Here is a 23,028-nt window from a genome sequence, read left to right as displayed (position 1 = left end):
CTGTTAATTTCCTGTTTCATGAAGATCCAAACGAGTCCAGATGTTTAAATAGTCATTAGGCAAGTTTATTGTTTTATGTCAGACAGCATATTGTCTACAATGATACAACAATGACGATGAGGATGATATTAATAGTAGCAATAGTATTAATAGTAGTAGTAGTAGTAGTAGTAGTAGTAGTACTAATAATAATAATAATAATAATAGTAATAATAATAATTAATAATAATAATTAATAATAATAATAATAAGAGGAATAACGATAACGTTTTTATCTCTGTTTCAGGGCTATCTTGCTATATCACAGAGAACATAATCCTTATCAATTATCTTCGTCGTACTTCACTATTTTCTCAGAGAGTAGAACATAAACAACGCTTCTTCGTTTCTCTAATAAATTTGCTGCTCGGCTTTTGTAGAATATATATGTATATATATATATGTATATGCATATACTAAAAAACGTGACTAATACAATAAATTAGGTATTTCCTTTCTTTTAAATTAAGGCGCTTCGTTCTGTACACTCATTCGTTAAAACTTTATAAAAGTTTCTCGAAAAATAATACAAGTACAAAAATACTCACAGTACGAGAGGAACGGAAATATTATCTCGATACTCGTTAGTTGCAAAAAAATGCAAGACTCAAGATCAATAGAAAAAATCCTCTTGCGTCTAATGAAAAATGTATTGGCTTTGCCAAAGAGGCACTGAAATATGTATATATATATATACATAATTTGAGATATATTATATATATATACATATACACACACACACGTACGATATATTTTCACGCACAAGAAGATATACTCGATAAAGCTTGCATATTCCTCTACATTCCTTTTTTTTTCTCCTGCAGAAGCATATCTCTTTAGTTATTTTAAATCCCTGCCTCTATTTCTTTGTCTCTAGTTCTTAACATATATATATATAGATATAATATATGCACGTAATATTAAAAACATTCAGTCTCATAGTAAAAAAGCAATTCCATTTGGTGTTAAGTTATGTTCCGTCGAGATCCACACTCTCACGATCGTACACATAGGCATAGGCATAGACAATGCTATGTGATCCAGCGTTCCTTGAAAATCCAAAAAGCAAAATGTCCTTGGGAAAAATTTTGGCTTATACAGAAATTTCATTTTTCGTTTCTTTTGGTTGACTAGATGATCTTGTTCTTGATTCACTTTCGATCCAACGGAGCATTCTCGTTAGGAGCAGGTCCGACCCTCGACAACACGAGGCAGCGGACCAAAAATTACGTTTCGAAATGTTTGTAAATACTGGTCACGTATGTCATGACTTGTTGCCAGTCAGGTCGCTCCAGTTGACACATTTCCCCTATATTCTATGAATGAAATAACCCATCGTTAATATTTCTCCATTCAATTACACATTGGTCGAGTCACCTAATAATGAGAATCTGTAACATCTCACTTTCAATTTCAACAAATATGAAAATAGATAAATAAATTGCATTTTAAAGGACAGCAAGAATCATGTGAATATTTGAAAATATCTAATCTCAGGTGACACACGCCCTGTGCTATCTATTGAATCACATAACTGCAAACGTACCAATGTAGTAGGTATTCCGACACTCTCCGCGGCAGAGAAAGCGATGGAAAAGTTTCTTCTTTTCTCCACTGGTGTCAACGTATCGTACGGTACCTTATGCGGTAGGTAAGAGTGGAGGATGGCGCAAAGCGCCAGGCCGTCGTTCCACGAGCTACTAAAATTCGTGATATCGATATTCCTGTAGCCGATCGTTTTGTTCTGACACCATTTGAGTAACGCGTTTCGTTTCGAGCCACCATTTTTGATCAGCCCGCAGAGAGGATCTTTGCGCTCGGACAAATCCGTCACGCTGTTGCGACGCACGAAGTCGATAGCCTTGGCGTTCAGCGCAGCAGAGTCCAACAGCTCGCCAGGGCTCAACACCACGGGCACTGTTGACTTTGTTTCTGCATTAATCATTGGAAGATTTTGTAATACTCAAACGCTTTCTGGCAGAGCATGTTGTGTGACGTTTTTCTTATCTTTTTTTTTTCTCCCCAAAACATAGCGTGTGAATCAGAGAAATTCGTGAACAATCCTGCTTTCCAAGCGACACTCGAAAGCGGATTATGTTTGTGCGTGTTTGTTGTTAGTTCAGGTAGAGATGTATAGCAATAAGAATAACGATCAAGCGTATAACACAGTTTATACACGAATGTGTGATACATATATCCGTGATTGTATTGTTTTGCGTCTATTTACGTTTAATGAAAAAATTACCTGAGAGCGGTTTTCTAGTGATCGCGGCCTGGGTTTTATTATTATTCGTTGTGTTCGCCGTGCAGATCAAGTTATTAATCTGCTGCTGATCCCTAAGCGGCGCTTTTATTGTCATTATGTCGTTTGTTCCAATGGAATTAAGAGACGACGTGGAACTGCTACGACTTCCGGGCCCTGTTACAAATAATACCATTACATTGGAATATATTATTTATCAAAAAAAAAAAAGATCATTCTAAAGATCACTTTCTATCGTACCGGCTTTTGCTTGTTTCGTAGCATTCTCGATGCTCTCTATCAAGCATTTCACGGAGAGCCTCGAGTCCTGGCGAGAAATGTTTGCTTTTCGACGAGCGGCGATCTCCTGTTGAACGCTCGTTAGCACACACTGAGTTTCCGTTGGTGTGCTCGCTGGCCTTTGTTGCGGCTGCTGGTTTACTTTCTGATTAGCTGGAAAAAGGAATAGACGAACTGCATCACACGTGAAACCGGCGTGAAACCGGAGAACAAAAAGAAAAGCAATAAGCACTATGTTTACACGTAAAAGAAAAGCACAATAGTAACAAGAAAAAAATATCTAAATAAAACTCCAATCGCCTCTTCTCGACTTGCGATTAGAAGGCCACAAAGTATATATTTACAATTACTCGGTGTAAAAAAAAAGAGGAGGGTGTAGAGATAGTTCGACAAGGGGATGAGAAAACATAAAAGCAAAAAATTTCAAAGTGTGGACAAAAAAATGAACTAGAGAACATAAATAAGCTGGTACCATAATATGATTAATCCAAACAACGTGACAGGTGAATAGAATGGGACCTAGAAGAAGTAAGTCTGAGACTAGAGCAACGAGAGGGGTGTATATATTACGAGTGTTCAACACATGTCTTTCGCTAGAGTAAGAAACCAGGACGGACAACGGGGATTTGAACTCTGCAAATACAAGCAATCACGTTTCCACACTACGTTTTAGCGACTTACAGTCGCATTTTGTACCTATTTGTCGGCCTGGTCTCAGTTCCACATCCTCTATGATCGTCTCAAATTTTTCTCTTAAAGACGAAGTCCTTCCTACCAGAGATTTATCCTTGAGCGTCCCATCGATATTACTCTGACCTATTTTAGAATCGGGATTTAAGCTCGGTGAGCTCGAGTCTTCGTCTTTTATATTTTTTTTCTCCACGACCATTAAACCGTTCGCGTTAAGCTCTGCACTTGGCTCGGATTGAGATAGATTCATGTTTAAAAATTTTATACGTTTCTGTCTGGTCGCTTCGCAAAGAGTTAGATTCTTTCTTGTTTCCTGTAGTTCATTGTCGAGTTTCAAAGCCTCGCTGGAAGCCTTTTGCGTCATAGTGGAGTCTAGCGATCGAGTAGTTTCTTTTGGATACGTAGTTAGAGAGTCCTTTGATGGTAATATAGCATCTGAAGTAGCCCTAGGTAAATTTTCTAGAGAAGAAAGGATAGGATACGTGCCGTATTTCTCTTTTTCCTTATCCTTTCCATTCTTCGTGTTTAAAATATCTAAATCTTCCGACTTCCAACGAAAATAGGATCCAATAGGGACGCTTTTAGGTCTTGAAGACACTTGATCGATCGTATTTTGACGACATATTGCACCTTTTTTGTCAGAATCGGTTACAGAAGTTAAGGCCTCTCTTTTCTTTATCTGTTTTACCTCATTGTTGTCTAAATTATCAGTAAAATAGGTCCGTAGACTGAGATTATCCAGGGAAATAGAAAAGTTTCGATTTTTTAATGCAGAGTTAAAAACGCCTTGCGTGTGACTGGTATCTAAGAGAGAATCAACGATTTCGCTGCCAGATCTGGATTCGCTTTTTTTCAAAAATAATCTCCGTTTTTTATTCAAAAGGGAATCATTCTTAGAGTCCTCCGCTTCCTTCGAAGCTTGTGAAAGTAAAGAATTTTCTTTATCCCTCGAATCCGACTGAAATTCTTCATCCTCAGTATTGTTCGCAACTTGAAATTCTTGATTGCTATTTTCTTCCAAGCTGTCTGTGTTGATCGAATTACCATTTGCTTGAATGCTTTTCTGGAACACTTTCCTCATTTCCGGATCTACTTCGAACCTTAAATCGTCCATCGCGTTCTCCACCCCGGAATGAATGTAATCTTTAGGAACGAAAAACCGACTGTTGGAGATGTTAATACCGTACGAATCTGTGCCAGTATTTTGAATGCCTCGTATGTTGTTTAAGAAGGACAATTTCGCTGTTCCGTTCTCCTTTGGAGCAGTTGAACCAGCCATGTACAATTTTGGATAGTCCTCGGTAACTTTTAACAATTCGTTCGAGTCGGTAGGTCCGATGCTAGAAGTTTCGATGTTCAATGCTTTCTCCTCGAATTCGTCTTTCGGAGGCAGTTTTTCTAAAAAATATCGATCTCTGAAATTATCAACAGATTCCAGCGAATGATCCCTCGACTCAATGGAAGGGCAAAGTTCGATTTCCTCTCCAGAGATTAATTTTTCGTTCAATTCAACAGGATCGTTAGAGTACAACACTTCAACGTCATTGTTCCAATCGTTATCTTCTTCAGACACAGTGGAACTTATCTCCCTCGAATCGTCGATCTCTAAATCCTCCTGATTTGGACCGGATTCGGATACTGCTCTAGACGGATTAGGTTTCAATACGCCTCTTTTCGAGTCGTGACGTTTCTTTATAATAGTACGACCGCGTTTCAAGATATTGCTCGCAGGCCTGCGAGAATTTCCAGTAGTGCTACCGAAACTCTTACAACATTGAGGAGCTGCGGTGCTGTTCCCTAATATCCGAATGAAATTGAAAACAGACATGTATTGCATTAATTACATTATACTCTCCTGGTTCTTCAGTGGTTCGTTAGAAACTGTGTGTTGTGAAAACATGTAAGATTAAACAACGATTATATTTTTCCTAACTCGTCGAGCGAAAAGTCTGTTTCCCTACCATGATTGACGCTACAATTACTATGTGATATATTAAGTGTGATTGTTTTCGATCCGCATCCGATGACAGTAAACCGTAGGCAAAAATAAGCTTTAAAGGTGGTTTACTTACCTTTATTCAGTTTATCAAGTTGTGCTTCTAACGCTCTCAGCTTATCCCTCTGCGCCTTGTTCTCCATCACAACTCGCTCCAGCTCGCTCTGAGCCTCTGTTTTAAAGTCGTTCGCGACTCGTACAGTCATCAGCAGGTCGGTCTGAAATTGTTCCCACTCAGCGACTTCTTCCTGCCTCAGCTTGCGCTCCTCGGACAGAGCTCGCTCCAATTCATACTGTCGCGACTGAGCTTCGCGTTCTCTTCTCTGGGCCTCGTTCAGCGCAGCCTTCAATTCTCTTTTGTCTTCTAAATGTCTCTGACATTGCGCTTGCAACTCCGCCAGGGAGTCCCTAACGAGCTGCAGTTCCGTACTCACGGATAATCTCTCGTCTTTTAATTGGTTTAACCTATATTCCAAGTCGTCGATAGCCGACTTAGCGTTATTGCGTGCTACCTAAAAGGATATTAAACGTTACATTACGTTTGCTCTTAACCATTGTACGTTAACTTTTTTAAATCACGCTGAACGTACTTTGTATTCTTCTTGAAGCTGTGAGTATTGATCCCTAAGACGATCGTGATCACAATGCGAGCGCGCCAGCTGTTCTTGCAGAGCAGCAGCTTGAGTCTCTAGAGTATCCTTCTCTCTCCTGGCAGCGTCCAATAGCTCATCCGCCTCGCTTTTATTCTCCACCTGTCTGGATTGCTCCAATTCCTCGATCTTGGCTCGCGCATTTTCCAGCAATGTGGCTAACCTGCTAATCTCTATACTTCGATTCGCACCTTCTTGCCTGGCTTCTGCTAATTCTATGTCCAGCTGCTTTTGTTCAATGCTTGCCGTCTCCAATGAAGATTCCAAGAGATGTACACATTTTGTTAATCGTTCAGTCTCCGCGGCACTCACTTCCGCAGCTGCTCGTAGACTCTTCACTTCGGACGTTAGGTCCTCCTGTTTCTGCAGAAGGGATTCTCGTTCTTCTTGCGCGCTCTGTAACCGATTAATTTGATTAACAACTTAGCTCCGATCGGATGACGATTTAACCCTTTATATGTTTACTTTTAAAAGGTCCACTAATTTTTGTTCCCGCTCTGTGTTATATCCTTTGGACGATTCTTGAGGTGGCTCTTCCCTTAATAGTAAACCTTGCAATGTGTCAACCTTCGAACGAGAATCCTCAAGCTTCTCCGTTTGTCTGCACAGTGACTCCAGTAACACATCCTTCTCCTCTGTTAACCTTTCGTTATCAGCTTGTAGTTCTGTAAGCTGTGCCTGTAAATGGAAACAATCGTAGAGCGTTACTTAGTAATCTAGGATAAACGTTTTCACTTGTAAATACAATACTGTACTTGTAAATCGCTTAATTCTTGTATTGTTGCTTGCAACTCTTCATTTGTCGAGTAATGCGTTTCTTCCATTTGCAAAATTTTGTCCTGCAGACATGCGACAGAAACCTCTGACACAGAACTGGACGAGTGTTTGTCCCAATCCGGGGTGGTACACTGAGCACTGTCCTGGGGTATGCTCGTAATAGGCGAGGAACCTTCATCTTGGGGAATTGCTATCGATGCCGGTGCAGAATTGTGCAATCTCGATGCATCCAGAAGTAACTGTTGCTTCTCAGAATCTGACAACGGAGAGTGCGCTACGTCTCTGAGTCTCGATCGAAGATCTTCGTTCTCTTCCGTGAGGCGTTCTAACTCCAAACTGTGCTGCTCCTGTGATTAGAAAAGAAAACCAAGAATGAAAAACTGTCTCCGAGCACAAATTTCTAAACATTCCTCAAACCCATAAGCAAAAGTATCATTTCATGGTGTCATTGATACATTTATACTGTCCTACAAGAACGACCAAAGGGGACGTTTACATTTCCAGTTTCCCCGATTTTGTTGTCGCTTTATTTACAGAAAAAACGCTCTGCCAGACGCTTACGTAAATAAGAGTATGGTGGCCGATTATGCCGCGATTACCCTGACCGGGTGGCAGACGAAGAAACGCAATACATCTGGCCACACGATATGCTATGACAATACCGTGAAATCTAAGTTCGTAATTCAAGGTGAACGATTTTCTCGCCTCCAGATCTATCCAGCCACCAACAAACGTATAATCGTTTTAGGTTAGGTTCATGAACATTCGACCGATCGTCTCTCGTTACTTCTTAAACGCGTCGTCATTGTTTATTTATGACTTAAGGTGCGAGTATAAGCCTCTTATGAAATAAGGTTTCGCTTGTCGTTTACCGTGAACGAAGAGAAACAGCGTTTTTTCATAGCGTTCGCAGTACTTTCGCTTCGCAAGCTTCCTCTTCCTTCGTAAACATCCCCGCGCTTTACGCCCTCTGTCTATCTTTTAAAACGCGGGCAGATTCTAACGCGATGTACAAAAAAGGACCAGCCATTGTTTCTAAAAAAAAAACGTATAAAAACTCATCTTTGCTTTCAGACTGTTTAGCCGGTCGTGAGTTTTTGTTACGCGATAAGAAACATGATAAGATGTAATTCTTATAAACATAAAATGTAACTCTTCCTTAAAGAAATACACGCCACTGTGAATTTCAATTTCTTCAGATAAATTTCGAAGGAAAGCTAGCTCCAACTTTCGTTCACGAATTATTCAGAGTCCAGTGAATCCAATAAACGAGCGAATGCATCTACTAATCGTACTGCAAACTATTCTTGAACTGAAATTATCATCGTGCGGTTTACATAACATCCGTTTTTCGTAATCCCGGCAACCACGACGACCGGTGGGAAAAATGGATCACCCACGTTCACCTTGAATCATCACCGATATCGATGATCAATCTCCATCGTCGCGGAGAAACCGCCCTCGAGGTCTGTCCCTCGCGTTTGTTTTCCTTGTATGGTTTACGATGTCACGAGAGAAGCAAGGTGGGAGAGACAGATCTGTACACGCGAGGAGAAAAACGGCCTGGCGTAGCGTTACATTCGAGCCGAGAAAGTCCGATCAAAACGGAAAGCGAGCAGCGACGAATACTGGATTTCATTCACGTTCTCTCTAGCGTTAATCGTTCCCATATCACTGCCTCAAGTTGAAAGTACTTGTAACTACCTGAAACTTTTAGGATTTTCACAAGATCTTTCTTAAACGTAGACGAGGAACGTTTGAAACGTTTGTCCCGCGTTCAGAATACGCTCGAAGCCATCTGTAGAACGTTACCTTGAGAGAGGCAAGCTCAGCACGCAGTTCGTGAAGAGTCTGAGCGTCACAGGAGACCTCGCGTAGATTCGACTCCAACCTGGCTCGTTCCTTGCGTAATACCTCGATCTCACGCTCGAGCTCCTGCATCCTGGACCCCTTGCCGGGTCCTTTGGGATTGTAGCTGCCCTTGGCGTTCCCCTTGCTACCTTCCTTACCGAGGGACCCCCAGTTGTTGCCCACCGACGAGGTCTCGTTCTTCGCCTCCAAAGAGGAAGCGCTTGGCGCCTGACGCAGCGGTATCTGTTGTTGCTGCTGCTGCTGCTGCTGTTGTTGTTGTTGCTGCTGCTGCTGCTGCTGTGGCGGCTGCGTCGGCGGTGGTTGTTGCTGGGTTGGCTGGCCTCTGCGAAACAGCGATTTGAACTTCATCATGGTCGCTCGTCACACTTCACTGAGCACTCAATCGAAATTCGAAGATCATTATTCCGTGGAACGTGCGGATTTCTCGAGGTCTCGTCGTCTAGCAAGCGACATTGCGTCGAAAGATTGCCATCGGACCAAGAGAGTGATCGTTGAACGAAGTGATCTATTTTAGAGAATTATTGGAGACTTCACTCAAGTTTTCATTGCACTCGATGTTACCCGTGAATGCGATCGATAAGAATTCCATCGTTTTTTTCTTTCTAGCACTTTTGGAAGGACTGATTTCGTTACCGATGAAATACGTGGAAGTAATCTAGTCTCTGTGCTAGCATTATTTTAACAGAACTCGAGTCATGGAACAGTAACACGTTCAGAATAATCGAGACTACGAATAAACCTATGGATTGAACCATAAAAAATTCTCTGTACTATTTAATCTCCCTGTAACCACCAGTCTAACATCGCACAAGTCTTCGAATGGAATTAAGTTTCCAGGTTCCTTCTTATTCTTCGCGGAAGCATTCGTACGACTAACTACAGACAAGGAACTATCCTGATATTGTACAGAATTCTCTGTTAAGGAGAGCGGTTCGCACGTGTGCCACTTTCGCACCCGCTCAATTAGCGTCGATTATTCAAGTTCGAGCAGGACTGAGCCGAGGAAGGTTTCCAATAGATTTTTCGCCGTTGAACGGGCTTTCTCGGCCTCTCGAACGGTGCCGATCGAAGCTGAGGTTACACGATGGCAGGATAATTAGTTCCCAGCAGCGTGTGGTGTGAGCCCGACGAGGAATTCGAGGATTCGTGTGGAGATGCTCGGCCTCGAGGTCCACTTTTTTTCGAGATCCCGTGGCTTACGAGCGACCACGGATTCCAACTGAGAACGCGCAGCAGCTTCGCCTAGATCTCGATCTCCGACGGCGGCCACTTGTTGCATCGACCAGCCGAGCTCCGCGCCGCGGGCGTGTGTTCCCTCGATTCTCCTTCGACAACCACGCTCGCATCCTTAAACGTCGAATTCACCGTCTCGATACTCGTTCGCAGGGATTCCTGGCGAAATAAAGCGTCCAAGTGTCGTTAAACCGCATCGAGCACCGCGCTAAGATTCCAGACGCCTCCTATCGAATAAAGACCCTTGCACACTTGGTACTTCCTTCGTTGTTTGTTCAGATTTCTTTGTTCGAGAACAACTGACTCAGAAATTTCTTCTGGTACGCGAGGTCGACGGATATTCCTTCGAGAAATGTACTACAAAACGATGCATTCCTCGCGACGATGCATCCAGAACTGAATACGAGGTTCGACTCCGTGCCCCCTCCTAAGTGATTCGCCCCACCATGGGCCCCGACCACTTAGCTGGGCGAAGGGCTTGAGAACGCGTTTAAGCGTCCGTTACACTTGAAATTTACTGTAACGATGATACCGCTGATCTCCTTCGGGATACGATATAACAGATACGGATCTGGATCCTACTTTTTCCCAGCGATTTGCGCGAGAAATAGGTGAGAAACTACCAATTATCGTTGTGCTCTTTTTTTCCAGGATATCGTGACATTCATCTGGCGAGTGAGATCTGGCGGACGAGAATAAAGCAGAACGGATTGGAAGGAAAATTTCAGTTGCTACAGAGTTGCCTACGGATTTCTCGTGAGATTAGAGTGAAAAAGAGGAAAAAGACGGACTGCTCGCAGAATAAAATCGAGAGGCCAAAGAAGAACTAAGGTAAAAGGTTCCTGGAACAATTAAGGATGCTGTACGAGGCTACGCGCAAGGGCGTTTTACGCACGTTTAAAAAGGGACCTGTTTAACCGACCGAATCTCTGAACGCGCTCCGATCGTTCGATTTTCTTGTTCGATTCCTCCCGACGATGATCCTCCGTAAGAGCGACGGAAAGGGAAGGCGAAAGAGAAACAGAGATAATTGGCGGCTCTAGTGGGGGCTTAAGACAGCCTGTGCCAACTCTCTGGGAAAGAGTATGCGTATACATACATGCTCTGTCGAGGATGGTTAGGCGTGTACAAGAGAATGGGGGAGAGGAGGCAGAAACTGCTTAAGGAGGCCACGGAATCTGCAGACGTCTCACCGTCGACCAGTTTTCTCATACGGTCGACATATGGTATGTACCCGGTGGCCTAAACTTCTCTTGGAACGAATCTTCCACCGCGGAGGCATCCTTGAACTCTCCCTTGGAAAAAGGCTGATAACCATTATCGATACGAACCATCGGATATCACTGTTTTCACTCAACCATGCGGATCTTATGAAGATACGATTCTAAAATAAAATGATATTGAAGTTTAAATATAAAAGAAAATTATTTTAGCCTTGTCTAGATTGATTAGCACGATCAAATTGATAACCATTTTTATCGTAGCTTTTTTTCTGTGTTATACAATAAGTAATACTGTAGCGTGTGGAAAAAGATCTACGCAGGGGTGAGACGAAACGGAAAAAGATTGTTCAGACGGCAAAATGTTAAATCGGTCCGTTCTCATGGAACGACCAAACCGATGACTCGACTCTGACAATTGTAATCCGATACGAGTCGACAAGGAAAATAACGTGCCTAAAATGCACACGTCCGCGAGGTACATCCGATCGTGTCATAAAGCTAATACGCTCGCGAAGCTCGCAAATAACAGGTCTATCTTTGCGATTTTCAACAAATTTTAAATATGATCCGAATATAATATTGAGAGTATCCTGACTGGCGTTCAGCATAGCATCGAATCCCCAAAAAAGATACGAATATAGGATCAGAGTGGATCTAAGACAATGAACTCCTTGTACATTGGATGTTGTGTAGAAGAAGCTCGTATGAAGAAGCAACAGCCCGATTTATTAGTCTTTCTCCTCAGGTATTAACATAAGAAACTCTGTGCAAAGCGTTTAATGAAAACAATTTACATTTTCTCTTCCTTTAATTAGGATGCCTATCTAACCTACTTTACCGACGCGCCACTTTGATCAATCATAGATAATGTTTAGTAGGCTATGCGTGATACCTGTTGCACTTCATGGAAAGTTATTTGTGAGACTGAAAACGAGAAAAGTAACGAGGGGAACGTGAATAATCTCTATGAGCGATCAGACCGTTTGGATATACGATCCCCTAATTGTGCGGGACAACAGCGTATAATTGCATTTACTAAGGATTAACATTTCCCAGGCGTACGAAGGTGTATGCCGTGGAAATATCAATGGGAGAATGTCCGCTGCAATGTAGACACGTCGGCTTGTCGATGCGCTTAAACGTTCGCGCGTTATTCATACCTCGATTAATATTCCGTACGATATTCCTATAGAACAGTCTACGTCACCGCGTTCCTCTGGACGTAGCGTTCAGAAGATCGATTGAACGCTCGTTATCTTGACGAGTTTCTTTAGCCCTTCAACTCCCAGCTTCCATCATTCAACATTTCGTTATCCGACCTCCAATTAATCCCTGTCACCTAAAAAAAACAACCGTTTCGTTTCCCATTTCGTAGCCGACGTATCCAAATATATATAGAGCGAACGTATAAAACCAGTAACCCATTCAGTGAATGAGATCAAGGCTGATGGTGCGTTACTTGTCGTCAATCGAGCATTTGAATCGACTTCGCGGCCCTATAGATGCTTATCGCAAATTCGTCGTATTCAAGGAATTGCGCCGTTCACGGCCTTATCTTTGCCTCTATGGAGAAACGACAAAGATATCGTTATCGCCAGGTGTAGGGTGGACTTACATACTTACAATCGCCTATGCTCACATCGTGACACGATCGGGCCATGCAGCGGTATTTCTTTTCCAAGCGGAGATAAAGATTTCTGTGAATTTTCGGTGTTCGCGGGAATTCGACAGGGGAGGCCGCAGATTTCTGTTTTCGTTTAAAGCCTGGAATATATGGAGGAACGTGAGACGTTGGTGAATCGGGGCTGAGGTTAAAAATGGCAGTGATCGGGCTGTGAAATGAGCGGCGGAGGAAAAACAGCGGCGTATTTTTGTCAGCCGGCCAAGATACGCCACGATAGAAAAATTTATACCGAACGCAAACAGCGACCGTTGCAGTTGTGCTGTGTAAATATTGACCAGGTAATGATCGTGAAGCGCGGAATGCGCGTGCTGCCCTTCATACGATATGACTTTGGGATTCCATTTTGAAAACGGCTGATAAACGGTTACGAGGAACAGATTAAGCAGCGTAGCTGATGCTGGTTCCTCGGTCAACTCGAGCTGACGTCACTTCGTTCCCCATTTTCTCAATTGACTTTTGCCCTTCAAAGACTGAGATAGAGAGACAGAAGGAGAAAAATAGACGGACAGACAGACAGACAGACAGATTCTATCTAAGATGATCCACCTGCGTTTTTCAGAAAAATGAAATGTTTTCCTAAATGATTTACAAACCGATAAACTACGTCCTTCGTCTCGTTTCCTTTCAGAAACTTTACTTGGAAGAAGGTTCTAGATAGAGTTTACTGTTCCACGACAAATAACTGACTACTTGGGTTTTCCTAAGAAGTATGAAGCATAACGAAAACAGTGGATTCTATGAGATTTACCGGGATTTAAAGCTATTACTAGAGTGTACACTCAGCTGAACACCGTTCTACGGCGGTTGGTCGTAAATACAAAGAAGTAAACGAGTCGCAACAAGTCGCTCATTGATTTTTGATTCACTGGGTATGTAGGTCGTTCGACGTCGACCAAGTACCGCTCTCGTTGTCAGAGTGGGTCGTCGGTCTGTCGAGCGATCGCCACTTTAGAGAGACCCCGTAAGAATCGTCGAGCTTCTGTTCTGTTCCTCGTTCTCCATTCTGCCTCTCTATCCGCTGTTTTCTTTTTCTCTCTCTCTCTCTCTCTCTCTCTCTCTCTCTCTCTCTCTCTGTTCGCGCAAAGAGCCACGTCTTTAAACTCTAATTAAGCGACGACAGCCGAGCAGAGGCCGTCGTCGACCGACTATTGCACCAAGTTAACATACTATGAACAACCATACTCACGTAACATGTTATCGACAATATTCAATCTTATCGAGGCTATAAGTTCTTCAGGAAGTTGTGGTAGCGGGGAAAAATGAGCGCAATTTATCTGACGCAATGAAAAGCCTGATTTATGGTCACCTGAAACAGGATTAGATCAGTTACCGAGTTAGAGTGTGTCTCGAATGCGGGCACAGGTTGACTGGGTTAACCAGATGCCCTATAAGAAGAATGAATCGGTTAACTGACCATAACGAGCAACAAGCTCGAATCGAGATCTGTACACTGTACGTTCTGACATCACCTTTTTTTTCATCGTGCGATGCTACGAAAAGATCTAATAGAGGATTCAAATGAAACATCCAAAAATAGCATCGAGTAATTGATGATGAATAGTCGATAGGAGGCACGTGGAGGGATGCCCAGGCGATAACGCTTATTGTTGACTGAGCATCGTGTACAAATGAGTCGTGCTTCGATTAACAACTCTATACTGGCCGCTTTACACAAGCTCTCGAGGCCTCTCGAGGTGATCTTTGAAGAATTCCCTCGGCCACACGTATCTGGCGGAGGTGGCCGTACCTTCCACCGAGTAGCAGAGAGGAAGGGAAGGAAATTGTAGCCGGTGCAAAAAAGAAACTGGTTTAAAACGTGGTAGCGCTATCTGCGGGCCAGAATTCACTCGTTTAGCGGCGCAAAGCTGCTTTACACGCAACAATCAACTGTGTATCTTGATGGTAAGAGAAAGTGCACCATGCGCGCGCGGACTTCCACTTTTCTAGCTCCCGCAAAACAAATCTGGTTTCTAGATAAAGCAACAAGTGTGACTCTTACGTAGATCATCCGATATATGTATATTAATTATAGGAAAAGTTAGATAACATAGAAGATCCTAAATATACCCAGACACAATTCATAGAGAATAGTCCATTATTAGACTGTCCAAGAAGTTCGTACGATTTGTTGCAAATACAGTTCCGAGATAATCACAAGCTAAGCTCTTGCATCTCCCTGCTGGTTTATTAGTTAACAAAGTTTCTTTCATCGAATCCAGTTTCCCTCTTCGAAAAGTGAAAACCATTTCTGTCCTGTTCTCGTTACAATACAATCTTTATCACGCACAGCACAAGATCGGACGTGCAAAGTTAGAGACGACTCGTAATACTGAAAATAAATAAGATGAACTCATTCCGTATGATGTATAGATACAGTTTAACACCGTTCATATACCCTGTGGCACCGAGAAATCGTGGGGAAAGGAGCGTGGACATGTGGGTCGTTGAACCCGCGTGTGAACTAGCGACGAATACGTACGCGCATCGCGTCTTTCGCTTTTCTTTCTTTTCGCCTCCGTTTCAATACTTCTTATCCTCCGCCCTGGAAAAAAAAAGGAAAGGGAGGACCGCGCCGTACGCGCGCGCCTAACTCGCAAAACGTGTCACACGGCTTGCATCATTGCACCAGACGCGTAGTAACGTTGTAGTAACATTAAGTAGGTTGTTTCGACAAAACTCACTTCTGTCGTTCCTCTAGTTTCGCCCCGTGTTTGCTGGAGCGGTCGACTTTTCTGTTCGCTGGCCTTTTCGGGCTGAAAAGCGATGCGACCACGTCCCGTTTTCTCCCACCGCCGGACGTCTGCCTTGAATCGGGCTTCGATCTGAAAATCCATTACGAGAGCGTTGTAGTCGAGTTCAGCCATTTTTCAGCATGTACAGTGACCGTCTCGCGATTGTAAAAAGACAATTTTGTAATTATAATATGACAGAAAAGGCGGTGCGTTTCGACGAGAGAAAGGTTGGCCAATGAGACGCATGCCGTCGCTGAATCTGACGAGCTATCGCAACAGTCTTTCTGTAAGGAATATGCAAATGACTGTTTAAGTATTGTGTAACACATTAAGCGCATTAACACTCCCACCTGCGCCCGCGACGAGGGCACCAACGGCCGGTTCATTATCGTATTACAACGACGAGGTTGCTTCGCTCGTTTTTCGTTTCCGTTTCAGCTTTTTAATTGCCTGGCATTAGCACAATAATTCCTCGCGCTTTTAGCTTGTCGAGCCATAAAGGAACAATGATGGCTGATCGATCCTTACATAAAATGCGCATACGTTAGACCTAATTAAACAGCTTCTTACACACTCCATGATTTTGTACCGTCATTGACTGTAATTGAATAAAATGAATCTTTAATCGATCCAGTTGATTGTCTTCACTCGTTAAGACGATTGTTTTTTCCCCCCAATGAAAGGATAGAATAAATTGAGCGGGTTTTAACTTATCCAGTAACCACGATACAAATCGAGATGTAAGCTGATGGGTCCGTTTCATCAGTGACCAATGGTCAATGCCCTCTGTTGTTCGATCCATTTACTAGAAACGAGGATCTGGTGAACCGGATCGATTTCATTTCGTGACTATACTTGGGCTGTTTTAACGTCTTACGTAAGCTGAAGCGGTGTGGAAAAATCATTCGTTGGACAAGGATCGTTACTGACTTCTTTGCAGCACTCATCGATATTCACGCAATCGTATCGTAACAATAAAAAGCAGCAAATTAATTGTAATTCGATGTTGCTCGAATCTTATACACGATATGATTACATATAAAAACAGAGGTGTTTCTTGAGATAAAGAGAAAAAAAAGAAACCAGGGGACACCCGGGTTTGAACCGGGGACCTCTCGATCTGCAGTCGAATGCTCTACCACTGAGCTATATCCCCAACTGTGAGAGGTATCTCAAAATGATAGTATATCAAGGGCATAAATGAATCCTTCTTAATAGATAGATGAAATTAATTGCAGAAGTTAAAGTCTAAAGTATTCTTAGAAAATTAATTTATATTATACTTGACTCGATTTTAATGTGGTCACTGTTACAGTTCAGCGATAGCCATTCGATGCAGAGAAAGCGACGCCAATGGCTGCGACAGGTAGATAACGGAATTTCAGGAAAAATAATGCCACGACCGGTTTCTGAATGCGTGACAAGGTGGAGCCTATTAGAGCAAGTCCATTACGATCGCGGTAACAAGCTTGCTATTTATTCCTTCGTTTCAAATGTTCGTTGCACGTTTCAGTGCGCTCGTATGAAAGCAGGCTACTGCTACCACCTATGTCTCATCACTGTACTTTCTGTTGTTATCGACGTCAATCGATAATGTAGGTATCGTCGAAAATGAATTACCAACTGCTCTGTCTATGCACACTTTCAAACACACACACACACACACACACAAAGCAATCACACATTTGAAATTCAAAAATACAAAAGAATGCACAGTATGTTTCGCAACTAAATATCAATGCTTAGATTACGTTCAGATACGCAGGCGTCGAAGTGAAAGAAAAAAAAAAAAAAAAACGGAAGCAAATTTCTAATTTACCTCTCTAATCAACTTTCTCTCGAACGCGTAACGCGAATAAAAGTAATCGTTCAATTTTCAACGTAAAATCGTTTCGCTCACCGAGTTTTCGTGGGCTTGCTGGTAATCGGTACAGTGGTGGCTGTTGCCCGTTTAAACGGCGCCCGCCCTCCCGAATCGACGGACATTCCGCTTCGAGCCTGTAACAAATTGGAGAACAGAGACATCAGTCCCACTAACCGGTGAAACTTACGCAGATACAATTTAAACGGTACATTGTTCCGCCACTCGTCATAAGATACAGTCCAGATACGTATCTGCTCGGAGCACACGTGAACGCGCAAGTACGTTTCTGGATTAATAGTACAGGTGCAGCGGCGAAACCGCAACTGTGACATCCTTGAGGAGATATCTTCTCTTACGAACACGAATTCGATCTGTTCACGCCACGGGCGTGTATTAACGGCTAACGAAACGTGCACCAAATAATTATAGAAACGAAGGACGCCACTCGAAAAACGGAACGGAGGTGCAACAAATACACCTGACGCGCGATATGCGAATAAACACGGGGATCTAGAAATATCGTGGGAAGGCCAAGATCCCAGGAGTGTCGCCTCGAACTTTATACTCGAACGAGACCGTACCGTGTTCCCTCCTAGAGCGTCCAGTAATTGTCGAAACATTTTTGGGCAGCCCAGACGGTTCACTGGCGTTGATATACCCTTCCCGTTGAAGGAAGTCCCGATCTTATAATCGATTACGACTGAAACTTTCACTGGGACCACGAACGATACATTTCTTCGACGAGCGCCGCGCGTCGTTCGCGGATCACATTTTCCATAAGACTGCACCTACCGGGCACGCAGAAAGATCGACGGAATTCGAAGCAACGCGATAAGGAATAAATCGGCCGCGATAAGTCGACGGGTATCTACAGATTATACATATATATTCACCGACGTACCACTTACAAGTTGACAGATAGTACGGTTCGTGCATATTACGAATTTTTCGAGCGAACGCAGCGCTGGTAAAAATTACTTCGCCGGCTGGCTACGTTCAAGCTTCTTAAACGATCCCAACGAGCGAACGCGCGATCCTCCGGGAGTAGTACAATAGAAGGCAGACGAGATTCATTGACGGACGCGTGAACCGCTTAAAATTAAAAGTATAACTCGCTGCGAATGCAACGAGGATGGTTTTCAGACGATTCAGAGTGAATTTAAATGGAGTTGGTCGCGACGCGTCGAACGGGCACCGGTTCCCAAGAGAACCGGTGAGACCCGGTGGATTTTCAGCGAACATATACTCGAGAGAGCTTCAATCAGAAGGGTACACGCTTCGTATACACACGTAGCTATAAAGGTTCATCGAACCTCGCCGCGCGTACGGGTTCTCGGCCAATAATAAAGATGCATACCCAGTACGTAACTACGTTCTGTACATACGTACGTAAGTACTACCCTGCACCCGTGGCCGCTTGCTCGACGCGAAATGCTCGCCGGCGCACATACTAAACCCGTGCCGGTACACATGCGACACGCTGCCACAATTTTCTACAGGGTGTACCTACGAGGAATCAACCGAAACTCGACGCGGAGGTATCCGTAAACGGCGTAACGGCGTTCGATCGAGTTACGATTCGATGTTAATTGGAGTTAATCGAAGTTAATTGCCCGGACAGAACTGTCCACGATGCACGATAGCCGGGTTTCACACGAAACTTTGAACGGTGCCACGATAGGAGTCGTTCTTGGTACCAAGGGTTAAGTGGATACAGCGGTTATACCCCTATTCAAGCTACCACAGCCCTCATCTTGTTATGTCCAGTATTATGTAATCCAACCTTTACTACTCTTTTAAGTAATTGATGCGTTCTAATCGACTGTAAATGTTCGTTGGATTATCGGGTAAGCGCGAGACGAGCGATGAGTGAATACGCGTCGGAGTAAGTATTTGCGGGAATAACGTAATCCGTCGCGATACAAGATCCACATGGTACATGGGGCGCGTATGCATGACCGGTTGGCCGGTGCCTAGCGTTATAAGTCGCGCGCGATTCTTGTCCGTCGAAGGAATTGGAATTCCTGCGGAACAAATTGCTGCTCGCCGTTCTTGTGGAACTGACCGGGCCTTACATAATTGGTAAATTGGCAGATCCGTCGTCCGGCTGGACGTGCGCGGACGTGTAACCAAATGAGACCCGATAATCTCGCGCCTACCATTTACAGTTGACTACAAACGATCTGCGCTCTCGTGTTCAGCGATTTAGCTCGCGAGCCAGCACCGCCAAACTTCTCAAACACCGTTCGAGCCTCTACACTTTCGGAGATCTTCGTCTGACGATCGATTTCATTGCGATCAGAATGACGACGACGCTTCGAGACGAAGCTGGACGCAGTCGTAACGTTCGTACAACATCTGGATAGACTCGTTGCAATAAAGAGCTCTAGAATAGACAGATAACGGACCCGTTGCACAATGATCGGTTAGCATCGGCGTACTTAGCGAAACTAACGTTACATTCACCAATACCATTAGTTCACAGATTATCCTGCAACGAGTCCAAAGTGGTTGGCGATCGTGGGAAACGTGTTACAGGTACTGTTTGAAAAGTTAAACAACGATTACGATTAAACTACCGGGATGAGGTAGTAAACTACCAAGCGAATAGCCGAAACGGATTGAAAGAAAAAGTTGGACGTTAAAACGAAGCGGAGGAGACGTGCAGGATGCCGAGGATGCATCAACGGCCGACGTTCTACTGGATCAGACGTTTTTCACGTCTCGCCTCAGGGTGTGGCGGCGATAGGCCTGTTTCTCCAGCCTACACTTTGTCAACGGGAGCAACAGCTTCGACGGGGACCGCCGCGCCGTCGGGAACACCAGACGGCCCACACACGCGACACCCGCGTAAACGATTCAATGGGCCAGCGTGGTAACCTTTATTATCTCCGGTCTTTCCTCTCGATCGCCCCCTAAACCGACTTCGACGGGTCCCCCCGACTTACATGGTGTCTTCGTTCAAATCCTATACGATCCCCCCTACATTTTAACCAGAGGTTTTAGAAGCTCGTTAACCTTCACCAGAACCGCGCCATTTCTTTTCGTACGTATATCAAGATCCGACATAATAACCACGTAGCAATCGCACCTGCACATAGGTATCCAATTTTTAAGGTCCGATAGCCGTGGCTGGTTGCAGTAACGACTGTGAACGAGCGTCCAGCGTGGCGAGGGAACGAACGGGTCGCGAGCGAGAGGAGAATCGAAACGATCCGCGCGATTCGGCAGTTCAATGCGAACTGGCTACGTCCATGCCATTCCATTCCACGTTATTCAGCCGCGCTGTGTGACCTCTCCTTCTCTTACCCTCTCTCACTCGCTTCGGTTCGTCCCTTCGCCAGATACATCGCTCGAGCGCTCTTTCGAACGGCACGCTCGTTACACAAACAATACGGTTAGTCGATTTCCGTCGATGGCGTTCCCCTTTGTAATTAACCGGTGCCTGGATAAGATAGCGAACCCATCGCAGGCGTTTCAGCGTATCGACGGAAGAAGAAAGCACCGCGAGATCGCCAGTGACCCGCGCGGGTCACTTAACACTTTAATTTTCATGGATGTAGCTAAGATATTTTGCTGGCTCGCTTTGTCTGAACACGACGCTGCCATATAAAGGGCAGCTCTCTACGCGTTAACGTCTATCGAGATGCTTCTACGTCGGCACAGTCGCATGTGTGTATGCTAAAATTTGTTTGGCTACATCGATCACGAGACATGTGTCGATGCCCTCTAATTAGAATTAAACAACATTTTCCACGAGAGGAACGTAATACCAGCAAGTCCGCGAACAGATGTCGGATTCAATGCTACTTGCTCTCCCTCTCCCCCTCTCTATTTCTCTCTATCCTCTTTGCAATTGGTCACAGCGCATCAGGAGAAAAATACTAGTCATCTTCAAAATGAGAAATCTTCCAAGCATTCCACGGAAGCGGCAAAAAATCCTCGCGTGCGGCATTGTCATGGTTTTGTATCATTTGGAAGATATGCAAGAGGCCCACGGGGAAACGTGTTACACTTAGCGATCCAATGTTCGATCGGCTCGGGCGACCTTGGTGCACGCAAACTGGGTGACCTTCTGACCTAATCGCCGCTAATTTCATTTGCCGTGCGTATGCATTAGATAACATGCGAATCCCCGCACGCGTCATGGAAGCCAGCTGCAGAAAACGTCCGACGGGAGAGCTCCTGTCGCGCTCCAAATACCTGTTCGCCTCTACCCACCTGGCGTGATTACGGCTCGTAGCGTCCCACGTAGATTTAGCCACGGATCACGAAGCTGGAAGCCCGTGCTGCCGTTATGAGAATCCATTTTCCCGCCTGTCGCCTTCTCCTGATTGTTCTTGATTGGAGTTTCACCCTCCGACGTTGTCACCTGCAATACATTTTCTATCATTTTATGCCTTTCACCTTGAAACGTAGCTTCGAGAGTTAGACCTGTACCACCACCTACAGGAGTGATGGAATAACGAGATTTTTCGACTAATACTTTTCCTTCTCACTTCGAACAGCGATAGTCGCGATAGTACTTACAATTTTTGGTACAAAGATTGTTAGGTCGTTAGAATACCTCTGATTGGGGTGCAAGAATTTTTCTCGCTTCCTGATTCGGAAATCTCTATTAAATTATCCTGATTCAGGATGGCATCGAAATCTTCGAACAGTTAACATTACCAGGTACTACTTGGTAACTGTAAAAGTTACGAATAGGCATCAAAGGAATTATACCACTAAGTACTATAAATTATTATGTAAATGTTGGTCCAGAATAACATAATGGCCCGGACGAGTCGGTAAAATTAACGGTACAAACAAGAAGACGGTGTCTCATGATTTCTAGAACACTTAGACGCAGCTTCAATAATTACATTAACAGTTAGCACAGTCTGAGGGGCCGCGGCGATTAGGAAAATTACGTTACTCACCGGACGATATTGCGCCGCTCGATCTAGGCTGTATTATCGATTGGGCATTGTAAAAAGTTCGTCACTGATTTCGTTCCTTTTCCCTTTTCTCTCTTCTCGCACCGCGATCGACTGATCGAAGACGCGGACGGCTGGCGAACAAATGCGGAACCACATGCGCTGCGAACGACAGCCCGCGAGAGACTGCCGGTTGCAATGACGATGCATCGTCTTCGACTTGGATGGGTAAAATGGATGGATGGATAGACGACGTAGCAGCGACGGCTAATCACCATGGAGCACAAATACCAACGCAACATCGTCGCGCATGAATATGTATCTTGAGACCTGCAATTTTAAAAGATAGTAAGCGCAAAATTACAAAATAACGACGCTCTGTTCTTTATCGAAGGTTAAAAGCATTCGTGATACGCCACTTTTTAAAGTCTACTTATAGCATAATTAAAGGAGTATATACGCTACTATGATTTCTAATATGTACATGCAGAAATTCGTGGAAACTATTGGACTAAATGAGCATAAACGGAGCATCAAGTTTGACGCTCAGCTGATAACGTGAAAATATTTCTTACGTAACTATGAGGGTGGGTCTGTGCGGCCTTGAAAAGAACAATAGGTGGAGTGCATACCTTTTGGTCATATTGGACTCGTCGATATGTCTGCTTTACAATGAATGGTCTTTGTATAACACTCCCATTGAAGCTAAACTATACGAAACGATCGTTTTGAAACAGATGAATCAGAGATGACATTTTTGGCTACCTGTTGAGGGCCAAATTACATGTCCTAACATATGGCAACCAG

General features: G+C 43.9%; 1 protein-coding gene, 2 long non-coding RNA genes and 1 other non-coding gene across 10 annotated transcripts; 1 reads left to right on the top strand and 3 right to left on the bottom strand.

Annotated features, from left to right (window-relative positions):
* Positions 1 to 43: 43 nt before the first annotated feature.
* LOC143427686 (uncharacterized) lies at positions 44 to 21,944 on the bottom strand. Of its 7 annotated transcripts, XM_076902014.1 has the most exons (14): positions 21,833 to 21,944; positions 21,524 to 21,674; positions 17,339 to 17,436; positions 15,388 to 15,528; positions 8,507 to 8,888; positions 6,673 to 7,041; positions 6,383 to 6,595; positions 5,858 to 6,313; positions 5,344 to 5,779; positions 3,263 to 5,068; positions 2,543 to 2,734; positions 2,285 to 2,458; positions 1,586 to 1,971; positions 44 to 1,355 (listed from the first exon to the last, which is right to left on the bottom strand). In XM_076902014.1, exons 3-14 carry the CDS (start codon positions 17,422 to 17,424, stop codon positions 1,266 to 1,268), a joined length of 4,731 nt encoding a protein of 1,576 aa, XP_076758129.1. In that variant the 5' UTR covers positions 17,425 to 17,436; positions 21,524 to 21,674; positions 21,833 to 21,944; the 3' UTR covers positions 44 to 1,265. The 7 variants fall into 7 exon arrangements, with proteins under 7 accessions (XP_076758129.1, XP_076758130.1, XP_076758128.1 ...); XM_076902015.1 differs by lacking the exons at positions 21,524 to 21,674; positions 21,833 to 21,944 and adding an exon at positions 20,394 to 20,532; XM_076902013.1 differs by lacking the exons at positions 21,524 to 21,674; positions 21,833 to 21,944 and adding an exon at positions 17,884 to 18,057.
* LOC143427701 (uncharacterized) lies at positions 12,609 to 13,362 on the top strand. The gene is made up of 2 exons (XR_013102347.1): positions 12,609 to 12,688; positions 12,786 to 13,362. It is a non-coding gene; the product is annotated as an uncharacterized LOC143427701 (long non-coding RNA).
* On the bottom strand, positions 13,755 to 14,760 carry LOC143427700 (uncharacterized). The gene is made up of 2 exons (XR_013102346.1): positions 14,121 to 14,760; positions 13,755 to 14,012 (listed from the first exon to the last, which is right to left on the bottom strand). It is a non-coding gene; the product is annotated as an uncharacterized LOC143427700 (long non-coding RNA).
* Positions 16,523 to 16,594, bottom strand: Trnac-gca (transfer RNA cysteine (anticodon GCA)). The gene has a single exon. It is a non-coding gene; the product is annotated as a tRNA-Cys (tRNA).
* Positions 21,945 to 23,028: the final 1,084 nt, after the last annotated feature.

This window comes from Xylocopa sonorina, chromosome 9 (genome assembly GCF_050948175.1).
Source record: "Xylocopa sonorina isolate GNS202 chromosome 9, iyXylSono1_principal, whole genome shotgun sequence".
In the NCBI taxonomy this organism is placed as follows: Eukaryota; Metazoa; Arthropoda; class Insecta; order Hymenoptera; family Apidae; genus Xylocopa; species Xylocopa sonorina.
The sequence above is the reverse complement of the archived record's forward strand: the minus strand, read 5'-3'. Positions and strand labels throughout refer to the sequence as shown.

Excerpts from the sequence above, each read along its gene's own strand:
- LOC143427686 (XM_076902011.1), bottom strand. The coding sequence starts at position 17,634 with ATGTCACAGTTGCGGTTTCGCCGCTGCACCTGTACTATTAATCCAGAA. Across the intron at positions 17,437-17,511 it reads ATGACGAGTGGCGGAACAAT|GCTCGAAGCGGAATGTCCGT; the intron begins GTACCGTTTAAA and ends AATTTGTTACAG. Across the intron at positions 15,529-17,338 it reads AGCAAGCCCACGAAAACTCG|ATCGAAGCCCGATTCAAGGC; the intron begins GTGAGCGAAACG and ends ATGGATTTTCAG.